Source organism: Nilaparvata lugens, chromosome 5, assembly GCF_014356525.2.
Source record: "Nilaparvata lugens isolate BPH chromosome 5, ASM1435652v1, whole genome shotgun sequence".
In the NCBI taxonomy this organism is placed as follows: domain Eukaryota; kingdom Metazoa; phylum Arthropoda; class Insecta; order Hemiptera; family Delphacidae; genus Nilaparvata; species Nilaparvata lugens.
This window is the reverse complement of record NC_052508.1, coordinates 22,625,093-22,638,803: the sequence shown is the minus strand read 5'-3', so window position 1 is coordinate 22,638,803 and position 13,711 is coordinate 22,625,093. Positions and strand designations below refer to the sequence as shown.

The 13,711-nt window shown below is 36.6% G+C and overlaps 1 protein-coding gene across 1 annotated transcript in view; it reads right to left on the bottom strand.

The window, feature by feature from the left end:
• The window catches only part of LOC111052114 (homeobox protein goosecoid), a 55,171-nt gene extending 41,994 nt beyond the window's left edge, over positions 1-13,177 (bottom strand). The window contains exons 1-2 of the mRNA XM_039429422.1: positions 13,088-13,177; positions 2,797-3,199 (exon numbers count right to left, since the gene is read on the bottom strand). Coding sequence (XP_039285356.1) covers positions 2,797-3,199; positions 13,088-13,177 — 493 coding nt within the window. The remainder of the gene's footprint in view (positions 1-2,796; positions 3,200-13,087) is intronic.
• Positions 13,178-13,711: the final 534 nt, after the last annotated feature.

Below are 13,711 nucleotides of genomic sequence, written 5' to 3'. Positions count from 1 at the left end.
AGAAAAAATATACAAATCCTCGAAGTTCACCGGTGCATAGCTAAGAGCTGTTACGCACTCATGCAAGAAAATCCCCAACGCTTAGAGGAGTTGCATCAGCATCTGTGGCGCCCTCTAACCTCAAATTAAGACCTAGCGCCTCACGTTGCCTGCCTCACGCTTCCTCAAAAGAGAAGATCCTTTTTCTCGCCTCGGCTGCCTCGATCCTCTTCACAGGAATTACCGCCAGTCTGCAGAGTTGCACAAACCACTCCGCTTCCTGCAAATCTTCGCTCAAAACGTTTCGGATTTTCCAGGGAAATGTCAGCCACTGACATTCAGCCCATACAAAGTTTCCTGGATCCGAAACAGACGAGAGTAAAGAAGGTACGAACTGCTATGTCATAATATTATTGTGGTGAGTTCGCAGTTGCTTTTGAATTTCATATCCTTAGAGACCTCTATCCATATCTCAATGGATATGCTACTTCTACATTACTTCTAACTCACTGCTACTTTCAGATTGAGTGATGAAACTTGTTCTCAGACTCATCTCCATCTCAGTATGATAATTAATCGTTTTGAAACCACGTATTGAGGTCGTTAAATTTTTGAACCATATCTGTTAAACTGTAATCATTTTATAGTGTAACCAAGTACCCATGTTTCTTCTTCCTGCTGTGAAGCAGGACGTGATTCGTTGGTTCTCAAAGTTTGCATCATATTCCAGATATTACACTCCCAGAATAATACAGATTGTTCGAATACAAAGCATACTGAGAACAAAAGCTCTATATTCATGAATTTCGTGATATTCCGACCCGCAAGGTGTATTTTCTGGGTAAATGGTAAGCTATAAATCGATAATATCGGTGATGAAAGTTTAAAAATTCATGAATGCTAGCACACCAACCGTTATAATATCGCTTCTAGGCCATTGGCCTCAGGCAATCGGAGTTTAATATTTAAATGACCATCAAGAAAGAAAGTTAAGTTACTTTGCAATGCAACTTGTTCGGCTTGCAATATTATTTTCGATGCCTGAAGGGATAGGCTCTTGCGCTTTCTTCTTAAACCAATAATAATTTCACAGATGAACTGGCAGTAAAGTCTTCGCCTCCAGTATCAGAAGATTGTTGGGTTCCACGTGGCAAAAAGTATACCTTCTTCACCCTTCAAACACGATTTCTTTCCCTCATCAACTCTCTCACGCTATTTGTTCAAGAATCAATCATGATAACCACCCTTGAACTTCTTTATAGTGTTTACAAGTTGTTCATTCTTAACAAGATAAGATGACATTCGAGAAGTATTCAACTTGTTTGATATTTGAATGTAGCTTAAAATCAAATGAATTTACCAGTCTATTTTGTAATAATTTCCGTTGGTTTTGTACAAGTCGATCAATGTTTCATAAGATACTACATTTCAAACTCAGATAAAAGTATGTAACGATTATTAAGTACATTCTCAGCCAAGTCTGAATGTCTTTCTATAATATCAATCAGTTTCAAGAAACATTGTGATTGGTTCCTATTATTAGATGCTAGGCAATCACAACATACTTGGATGATTATTAATGCGGACCACAATCTCAACTTTTGTGTTACTGCACCTACTACCTGAAGTCGTATTTTACTGTTTTAAACAGAATTCAGCAGTTCGTCTTATCTATCCAGTGACTTGAATATTCAGTTAACAAAGGGATCATCAATGAAGTTACACTCCAAGATACATAATAAACTATTCCAAATCATGCTGATAAAACACCGAGATCATACGCAATATAATACCGCTAACTCTCCTCTATTGTGGGTGTACACGTTCAAAATAGCTTGTTAGTTGGAAGCCTAGTGATAATGATAATTGAAATAATTATTAGAGCACACAGAAATTGCAGTATTATGTATGATTATCATCTTGATTATTATTGGAACAGAGTGTGATTGAAGTGTGTGTTGTAGATTGAAGTTAAGCTGTTTGGCAGGTTGCTGCGGTTAGTGGCGCTTCTCAGCACAAGGGTTTTGCGATTTCCCTCCAGTCACGCTGCTCTTGCTGCTTCTGCGCTTCGCTGATCACTCTTATTAGGTATTAGCTTACTACTAACGAGCTTAACCTATACCTAGATGTCACCGCCTTTCTGTTTGAGAGCGGTCCCTGTTTCGTAAGTTGAAACACAGTAGTCGAACAACAAAGACATTGGAATTAGTTCGGAAATTATAGCGGCTTTAGTCAGGAATATAATTGGGGAAAACCCGAATTTTGAAAGGTTCTCCACTTCTACATTCACAGGCAGGATTGTCTGGGAGAAATATTCAAGAAGTCACAACAATTTAAATGTGGGAAGAGTCAGCTCAAAGTTAAAAAAATCAAACAATTTTGAAAGTCAAAAGGAAAACTCGTACAAAGTGGAAATGACGGAAGAAGAGTGATAATAATATCAAGGAAAAATGCTGGCGAACAGGACTCCAAATTGAAGTTTTAGTAAGATTAGTAGTTGTAATCGATGTATCGTATTGTGTTTATTGTTGTCCAAGTCTAGTTACACACACATCGATGTTTTTTCGCCGTTCTCATAAATTCTATTGGATTGAACATAATTCGGCAAACATATGATAACATCATGTGTTTGCTAAGTTCTATTCAAGCTGGTAGAATTTATAAGGATTGGAAAAATCGTAGTTCAAAAATCATGGTGTGTAACTGGCTTTACTGGATGTTAAATGGTGTTTTATAACTCTCAGAGAGATTATAGGTAAAGGATTTGTGTCTTTGACTGGAATTTATAGATTATGAGCATTTGTTGACTGTACTTACCAAGGAAATCGGACGAGGCGGGAGCAAAGCCGGAGGCGGCAGCCGCTGCGGCAAAATGAGAGAAGTGCAGTGGATGCCTGAGCAGGGCAGGTGGTTGGGCGGTGGTGGGTGAAGGGCGGCATGGCGGCGACGTCTGGTGGGGGCGGGAGGGTGCCAGGATGCTGTCGATGGTGAAGGCGCGCGGAGGCGGTGACAGAGTGGCCGGTGAGTGAGAGGCGGCTGTCTCTTTGCCGCCCCCGCCCCAGAACGCAGCTGCGGCTGCGGCGGCGGCGGCTGCAGCCGAATGTTGCACCATGCTGAAGTCCAGCGCCCGGGGTTCGCTACCCCTCTCCCGCTCACTCTCCCTGTCGTCCAACTCTCTGCGTGACTGCAGTTCTACTTCTCCGCGCACAGCCACCTTCGTCTGCAACCACAAACATTTTTCAATCCTTCATCGCATATTCATTGAAGTTTTTCAGATTATCCATACAAAGCTGTTGAATGAACATGTGAGATCCCAATTTCACTAGAATACTAAAATCTCATTTGGTTTATTAAATTGCTCATTGGTCTTTTTAGACTAGATTGCAATGGGAAAAAATTAGTTTATTAATTAAAGACTAGCAGGTAACCCGTGCTTTCTCAATCAGTAAATCACTATCCACAATATTATTATGAGATGTGAACTGGGAATGTAAAATGTAATTTCACTAATTGGTTAATAGTTGTCAGTTGAAAATATCCAGATCAAAAAGTAGCTAGTGATCAATGACAATTTAGAGCTCAAATAAGACTGATAGAAATAAAATGTAGATTTACTCACAAAAGTGGTCTTTTGATGATATTTTATTGGGGTTCAATTACTTCAAAATCCCAAACTACAATGATAGAATTTGTGAGAATTATTCTAGTATCCTAATGGCAATTCTAATTGACTCATTTTTCTAAAACATTATCAATTTCTAAAACAGCCTCCTAAATAAGATCATCTTAGATTGATTCATCTATATCAATCAAAACTTGATTCAATTAATCAAGTATAACATTGTGATAGTCAAAATAACTGACACGTTTATCTACTCTTCAAGCTTATTTCAGCCGATAATTTTGTAATGACTTATTCTGCTGCTTGATTAAATCCCAACAACTCATCAAGACGTGTTGTTCTATTGGATTCTTCATCATCCATTCTCAAACAGATTGATTACTGTATTCGTGCAGTTTATCATCACATTACATCTCATCACATGAGCGCAGAACAGAGAAGAACAAACTTTGTAAGGCAATCAACGATGAATGGGGGCGAGGCGAGGATATTAGCCAATGTATCAATCTATTATGCGGCCGATCGCGACGCTCAGCAAAATACATCATTGGCAAAATATAATCAGCACACCGATCTTGTTTGCTTGAAATAACCAAATTTTATCCTATTAAAACTTGTTAGGAGAGCAAACATCGGAGCTGATAAGTTTGAATCGTTCGTTGATTGTTCATTACGGCGGCTAACCGATAAAATGAATTTGCGTTTAATTCGTTGGAATTAATTAAGTTAAAACAAAGCTTCCTCCATCCCACCGTCTTGCGATAGATTTAATAATTTATCGATAATTTGAGGCAATCGATACAGTCGATTTTTGTTATGGCGCCTAATTCACAGTCACCTGTTGACTATAATATAGCAAAATACGGTGAATATTTCAATAATTTCCGGGTTGTTGCTGTATTCGGCTGGTTGTATTTTAATCAGCAAGCCGTTAGCAAAGCTCAGCCATGCCTATTTTCATACATTATTGATGCGAATGGTAATAAAATGTTCACGCTCGTGTGCCCGTGCGTGTGAATGTAAACCTCTCTCTTCATTCCATTGACATTTAACATTGTTAAGCTCCTCGAACATGATCGACTGTCATATTTTAAACGATTTAAATCTGCCCTTTCCTAGTGAGGATTTAATCTTTCTAGGGAATGAATTTCATGAGATGATACCCTTCTTCCTTAAGTCATATTGGCTTGCATGTCAAGAAATTCTGCACAGTTTGGCAACACGGATATTTTGTCAAAGTCTCAACCTGTTTATTCAGAGTATAAAAGCACAGCCTCCTCTAATAGAACGCCATGCCCTAGGAAGAATGGCATCATTGCGAAGTAGTACTGTCAACTGGTCATCTCGAGTTGAAAAGTCGAGAAAAATGGAGTTTGGAGAAGAAGTATAAGAAGAGAATAAGAATAGAGAAAGCACGTTCCACATTTATCAGGATCAAGAATTTACTGACATCAAGAGACATCAAGCTTGAATTACGAATGCGTCTCCTTAAATGTTTCGTGTTTCCTGTAGTATTATATGGTGTGGAAGCATGGACATTGAATAGATGGGGTGAGAAGGAAATACAAGCCTTTGAGATGTGGACCTATCGCAGAATGCTGAGAATCTCATACACCGATCATGTTACAAATGAAGAGGTTCTCAGGAGAATGGGTAAGAAACTGCAACTCATTGGTGAAATCAAGGAGCGCAAATTGAGGTACCTGGGTCACATAATGAGAGTAGACAAGTATTGAATATTGCACCTCATTATGCAAAGCAAAATAACAGGTGGGAGGTCAGTGGGGCGAAGAAGGATATCTTGGTTGCGTAATTTAAGGGATTGATTCAAGTGCACCTCAAATGAACTTTTCAAGTCAGCTGTAAGCAGGGTGAAAATTGCCATCATGATTGCCAACCTCCGCCATGAAGAAGAAGAAGAAGAAGAAGAAGAAGAAGAAGAAGAAGAAGAAGAAGAAGAAGAAGAAGAAGAAGAAGAAGAAGAAGAAGAAGAAGAAGAAGAAGAAGAAGAAGAAGAAGAAGAAGAAGAAGAAGAAGAAGAAGAAGAAGAAGAAGAAGAAGAAGAAGAAGAAGTATAGGAGGCTTTGGCTTAGCTATATACTATTCTTTGAACGAAACTCGAATATTTTTTACAGTATGTACTTTGGATGTTGCCTTTTTTGATAATATTAGAGAGGGCAAAAATTAAAACATAAATTACGTACGGATAAATAAGGACGTCCGATTTGACCAAAGACTCCTGCAGAAGTTGATGACAGAATGCTGTCTAAGAGATAACCTTGCCTTATCCGCCGTGGAGGAAACATTGAAGAATACAGATTGAGGTTTTCTGTTTGTAGATGCTGTTTTGTATCAATGGCGAATATTAATTGCTTGTTGTGGCATTAGTCGAAACTTCATTACTGGCCCTTACTTTTTAGAAAGAACGCCATTTTTAATATCCAGATCGTTATCTAACAATGTTGCATGATTTCTTTAAAAAAGTTGAGGAGAAATTTCAACCCAAATGGTTCCAACATGCCATACATCGAGAGAAACTAACAAATTTCTAAGCCAGAAATTTCCAGGATGCCTGATCTCGTTGCTTGGAGATGTGGAGTGGCCTCCTCGTTCACCTCGGTTGTCACCTTGTCACTATTTTCTATGGGGATACCGCAAAGATCGTGTATACGACAACAAACCACGTATACTTTAAGCACTGAATGAGACAATAACACAAGAAGTTCAAGCAATAGCACGTTCAACGTGTTATTTTGTTATTCATTCATAGAAGTATGGATAACAATATCTACATGATTATATTATGGACATCTAACAGATGTTCAGTGTTGTCAATTTTTTGAGCATGACATTCATTAAAGGAAGCTATGATAAGAGGCTATTATAAACGTCGGATTGGGTCCGGGAAGAACATACTCTTCTAAAACAAAATGCTCAATGTTTTAAACATCAAGAAACTCTATTTCAAGCTAGTTCTTACAGTATGTATGTACTGTATTTAGAAATAGAAAATAAACTTAATTTTCCACATAACATCAACATTCTACACGTTCCGATGTCACAGTAGGTTAATCAATCGGGAATGTAGCATGGGTTCCTAACAATAGTGATTTAATGTTATATTAAATAGAGTTCGAGTATGGTTTATCAAACCAACATTAACTCAACATTATTTACTTGTTTCAATGATGGGCCAATCAATTTCGCCCTAGGCCAATAGGATCGTACTAACAAGCCCCATTCACAAATGAAATAGAGGGTTGTTGTTTCAAAAGAAGGGATTGAAATTCTGGCTTGTAATTTTACACGCTAGTTAGTGGTTGGAAATAGAATCGGGGTAGTTTCACTCACAATTCAATTTGGATGAAATAGAAAAGCTTTAATGTGTTGCGGATAACATGATTTTAATTACTAATAATCTCATGACCATATTTAATAAATAAATGAGGTGTTGATTCACCTAGAGATGAAAAGGTCTATGGGTCTGACGTTCAACTGGTTTCTCATCCTCGATTACTAAACGCGGAATTTGGATGTTTAATTCTTAGTATACTAAGAAATTAGTGAATTATGGAAGAAATGAGGAATTAAGAAAAAAAAGAGGAAATAGTGGCTATGAAAAATAAGGAAGTTCATGATTAAAGATGAGTGTGTTGAGCTAAATCTTGTACTTGTGCAGCAAATGAAGTTACTATTCCCACAAATAATCATCTCATAAACTGCCTGAAAAGCAGTCGATAGGTCATGTCAGAGGCCCTGAAATTGATCAGTTGCGACCTAAAACCTCTCATACCAGACCTGAGCCAGCCAGGTCACTCGATATTATTATTATTATTATTCAGCTCATAAACGGAGAGTTTCAACATGCTTATGTGATACAGTGAAATCTCGATATAAAAATGTATTATTACGAGGTATGTACTAAATAAGGTGTTCTATATAGAGGTTCCACTGTATTTTGACGTTTCAAGGGACTGCGAAAACATGTACTATATCGAAATCCCATTGTGATACTCATCTAGTATTGTCAATCTATCAATATTGATATAAGTTGAACCGTTGGAATTGATAGTCCTCCTTCAAAGACTCCCTCCTTTGTTACGTCATGAGACTCAGTGGTTGGCGTAACATCTTTTCGCTCCAACGAAAAGTAACGATAAATGATTTGTTCATAATATTGTACTCATATAGTGCTATTATTAGAATTCAGAAAGGTAACTGCTTTGAACTAGTTTAACTAACTAGCACAAGCTTGAAACTCACCTATAATTCAGAATCTACCAAAAATTTTAGATCAAATATATAGTCTATGTTCATTTCAAGAGAGCCACAATTATTTTATCAGCATGATAATACAAATTACATAGATGCAGAGTGTTCTCAATCAATTTATTATTTTTGCTGTTCATATTTGATTAGGGTTGGGAGGCATCTCCTCTTAACTTCAGAACTTTAACTGGACGTTTCAATAAAATTTCAACTTATACATTCATATGAATCTATCAATGAAAACGGAATGAATAATCTGTAATCAGTCGATAACTTCATTTATTTTCACCGTTGTAAATGTACATATCAACCTCTTAGGCAGACATATCAATTGGATTCACTCATAGAGGACTTTGATTTTATATATATATATTTCCCCTTGTCCCATTGAAAGGGAATCTGAGGCTCTCATTTCTAAGCGGATGAAGCTTTCAGATCTGTTTATGATACTGTGGAATTCATAATATGCGCATTAAGTAGCAGCATACTACGCATTTCGTCTTCTTTAATGTATTGGGTACATATCGTTATCATATTTATATAGTTTCTTACGCATGTAAAATCCTGGAATTGCTCACTGGAAATTATAGTTATTATTAAGCTAATGATTTTGTCCTCTTGGAATCTTTCTCCATGAATGGTATCTGCTAGGCTCAAATTATTGTATCTTCTGTAATCAAGTATTAAATAGAAGCAAAAATTGGAGAGAACTCACAATCCTCGTTTTAAGCAAAGGACCAAATTCAAATGTTTTTTCTTCGTCAAAGCCTACATAAATCAAACTTTACTTTTCACATAGCTGATTACAGTTGATCCCAATATTTTTCTTACCTTTAATTACTATACAATTGTATTAGTTTCTTCGCCTTTATTTACTGTATTCTCTGCTGCGATTGAATATTGAATTGTAAGATCAAAATATTCCACAAATCTTGTTTTTCCAAGAATCAAGACAAAAAACTTCTCCCCGAAATTTTCACTTATTTCTTCAAAAGATGAAAATTTCTCATCAACCCGGATTTTTATACATTTGTTCCATTTTTAAAGCTGTTATTCCGTTTTTTAAATTATCATTACTAAAGAATTTATTCTTTCTACATATATGAGTTTGATTCAATTAGCTAGATAGACGTTCTGTGATAGATTAACTGTGATAGACGTTCTCAGAAATTTTAGATCTCTCTGGTTTCAAATCAAATCTCAGGCATTACAGAATGAAACGTGCAACTGACGATTATCGTGCTCTACTTCAGCGTTACCTGTTTCATTGTTTTATTAACATATTAAAAATGTTGTTACAAAGTTAGCTACTGGTGAATGATTCCCTTGAACATCGGAAGCGATTAGTTTTGTGGTCGCGCTGATAAGCTATCGATAAGACAAGCTCCATGCGCCTGCTAATCCAGTTGTAGGGTGACTACTTTATGAGCCGAACTCATCTAAATACTTATTTATAAGTTTTAATCACTTCGCGGTGATTCGGAACACACCTAACACTGTAGGTCAACTCATCTATCAACATTTTCCATCTTTTTAAACAAAACGCTAAAGCCTAAAGCTCATATGGGTATCATACTCAGCAAAAAAAAAGAAAATTCTAATTATGAAATTAATATTAGAATATATTGCTGAGAATAGTATAATCTACTCGAAAGCAGACTTTTAAATGGATTCTATTAACAAGTTACACAGGCTAATTACATTAAACAATTCGTAAATAGTAATGGAAAGAAGATATAAAAGGACAGATACCCTAGAGTAGAGATCCAATGGGGATCTGAAAACTCTATTATATGAGAACAGCCATGAAGTTCGATTGCTGTGTTATCTAGAAAAGCCATTGAGAGAGAGCAATAATTAATTTATGATGCTCGTTCCTTCTTTGATTATCACTAGAAAAAAAACAGTATGCAAGGAATACAACAAGGTATTCATCGTCTTCGGATAACCGAAAAACTATAGAGAGCCTATCTAAGTTCAAAAAATTCGATTTTTTTATAGTTCTGAACTGAGAACTCAGTTTCCCAAGTAAACTTCCATAACAGAAGTATTCTGTGCTTCAACTCTTATTCCAATCCTAAGTAAAGTCTAAGAAGAGTAATCGTATCATTCGATAGATATTGATAATATCTTTGTTTCATGGAGGAATTGCTCAAAATCGTATGAAAGCCTATCGCTTATAATCGGATAAATGTGTAATCCAAGTATATGGTTATAACTAAATCAAGGTATTGATTATATTACTGTCTGTGAAGAAGTAATCTTTGTAACAAACAAATTTCTATTGTCTTCTCCATTTACAATATTGATGATGTAAATAAGTCTTTTCCATTATTTCTCTCTCATTGATATCCATGCATTAATTTCAAACAAGAACGATAATCTGTAGAGATTTACTCACTTCAAAATGTAATTGTCTCTGGCACCCAACAGAAGAACACTGAATCACTTGAGATCATTTAGAGATGCAGGAAGTGTTAGGAAGAGTTCTATTCAAATGATATTCACAGTTCAACAATAACTCACGATAACTTTAAACAGTTCTTTCAACAATTAATGGATGTCTTATTGAAAAATTGTTCTTTCAAAATAAATTCACAAAGTTTTTTTCCAATTGATTCTGAGTAATTTATTAATGTTTGATATGGTATTGTTCGTATTGCTTATCCCAATTTTTATTGAAAATTTTCGAAATTATATTCTCCAGCTATGATTAGCGGCTAATACAGACAGTTGTTATCACGTATGCCGGCGTTGCGATGGATCAGGCGCTGTAAGGGTAGTTATCAGTCGGAGGGGGTTGACGGTACTGGATCACACCACCGAGACTCAGCCCTCTGACCGGCTGTTTCCCCCAGATAGGGCCTAAAAATGGGCGGGATCTCCCCCACCCCGCTTCACTTTCCGCCTGTGAAAAACAACCCCCTGTCGGATTGAGTTTCGCCCCCTTTTGCCCAATTATCCTGTTTGACTTTGAACGTTTAGAGGGCTCGCTGGCTGAGATTTGACGCTGCTACCCTCACCCACCCACCCTGCCGACATCACATGCAAAGTCGGTAAGTATTTCATGAGATAGGAGCCAAGAAGTAGGAGAAGAGGCACAGCTACACCGGCCTTACTTCGTAATGCTCAGCCTTCTCTCTACATCCATCCATTAGCCGAGTAAACAAACTTACTATACAGCTCCTATTGTGCTCACATACAAGCTAAAGCGTGCCTTTTCTGCTCTTCAGCGGTGTGCTCTCTCGCGTGCGTGTGCATGTGTTTGTGAATCCTTGTATGTATTTGTAGTGTGTGTGCCTTTTCGTATGTGCAATAATTACTTATTTGACACTCTATTAACCTCCATGCTTCTCGCTGTTCAGTTCACCCAGTGTTTAAAGTCTTCTGGTTTTATCTTATAAGAACGTGTATCTTTTATATCAACTTTACTTCTGATGATTTCTGAAACATGAAAGTTCTGTACTCCATTCAAAATATAGAAGAACCTGGTTTATTAACAATACTCATCCAAATATCCATAATAAATCATAATTTATTTACACTAACCTTTTTTTACAGAAAATAGTATTTGGAGATTTTCTGTAGTCTACTTTTCGTGATAATACATTCCATTGAGATGTTAACGATTTTTCACCCTCAAAGTACGATCCTAAGAGTATAAAGTACTATTTATGAAACTCTAGTTCTTGCGATATTATCACTTTACACCATAGAAGAAATAGAATATAATATTTGAACATAGCATATAATCTTTCGATTCGTATCCTCCAAAACTCCACATGAAGCACAAACTTTCGAATAATAAAAAATTTAGAATGGCTTTGAGAAATTAGAGCGGAAAAATTAGAACGAGAAAAGAAAAGTCATTACCTAGTTACAGAGTCTTGAGAGTGTTTACCTCAACCAAGGGTCAGTGTGTTTGCACATTGAGCGAGTACTTAGGATACGACCCCGAGTGGAGTTGAACTCAAACACAACTATCAGATGAAGAGAGAGGACAAGGCAACCAGAAATTAGAAGAGAACAGGAAGATGGAAGACAAAAAAGGAGAATGAGAGGGTCAGTGAGGGAAACGGATGAGGGGAGAGAAGACGATAACAGTAGGATTGATAAGTAAAAAGAGATGACAATCAGAAGTGAGTCAGGAAGTTCCGAGGAAGGAAAAAACGTGAGTTTGAGGGAAGCCGACGACTTCAGCAAATAAGTGAGGAGATAAGAGGGGACTTAGAGGAAAGAACGGGCTCCTCGGGGACTTGGGGTAGCAGCGGAACTGAAAATAAAGAATTAAAGGAGTTTTAATTCGACCGCAGAGCTTTTCGGACTGCTCCGGTCGCTCTTGGTTTATCCAGTGGACAAATATCCCGCGGGGAAAGGGGAATGTCTCCTGCTGAAGAGACAACGCTTCTAATCGACTCGCGGACTATCTGTCTCAGTTTCTTGGATGAAATGGATGAGCTCGGCCTTGTTGAATGACCGAAAGCTGCTCTCACAGTGGAATGTCAACTTTAGCAGTAAATACTGATTTCAGTTAACAGGTGAATATTATTTCAATTAATAAATTATCAACAGATTCGTCAATAAAGGCTCATAATAATTCATAGATTGAACGGAATTCCTCTCGTTCCCCACTCTCATTTTTCCAGAATTCTTGTGTTTAGCAAAGAAAGTAATTTGGCAAAAATTAAAAAAATAATAATAATAAATCTTGAACGACCAAGGTGAATTAGAGAGCAGGAAATTAGCCTACTATTCCTGAACCAATATTTCAAAATTAATATATACATATAGGCTACGTATTTATTAAATATACTATATTTGAAATTAGAAATAATTTTAAAGTAGGCTAAAGTTTATAATTTTTTTCAACTAAATAGTCTGTGTTCTGCATTCATTAATTCATTAGAAACCCAACAATTTCATTTATCGACCTGGTAAAATTTGGTAGAAAAATGTAATCTATTGGAATCCACTGAAATGAAATAAAATCAAATCGATTAGAATAAAATGGTTGACATGTAACTTCAGGGTTAAAATAATCACATAGGCCTGAACTCAACTATGTAGGCTATATTCGGATACATGACTCGGTAGCAAAGAAGTTTATGTAGGTGAAATTGTTGTTCATCATTCCGTTATGAACAGACTGAGAGTAAATCTTCCTAGAAATAATCCTAAAAGAAGAATTCAAACTAGATCAAAAAATGTAAAACTTACCAATGTAACACAATGTATTGTTTCTTTCTCTTTGGCATGCTGATTAAAACGTATTCTAAAGTGGCGTAAATCCTTATTCTGCGGATACATAACGCTAGTTTGACATACACGGTCTCTACCTACGCTTCCTTGCATTAACCTAATTCTGTTCTGCTTCCAGCACATTATCACATTGGTAAGATTAATTTCAACAGATTATCAATTTCTCATTGTGAGGTATAATTGAAACTAATCAATTGGAAATAACATCTTGATAGTTGATATGGAGGAATCGGTGTAAATAATTAATTAGGCATCATATTATAAACACCGTGAAATATCACAATACGTTTTAAAGAACTTTCAACACTCGATTAGCTTTTAAGTGTGACATTCAAATAACCTTATCTCCTTGATCCGCCGTAACCTGTTAATTTCTTCGTTGTTGTAGTGGAATAATCAAATTCAGCCTATTCAATTACATTTTATTGCTTCCATAACCTATCGAGCAATATTTTTTACAACCATGAAAAATAATGCAGATTGCTGGATTCTGATTAGACACCCATTGAAACTGCTCCTTGGAATGATCATTCACAATAGAACGCCTGATGCCCGATATCGATGCATTCATAACACTATGGA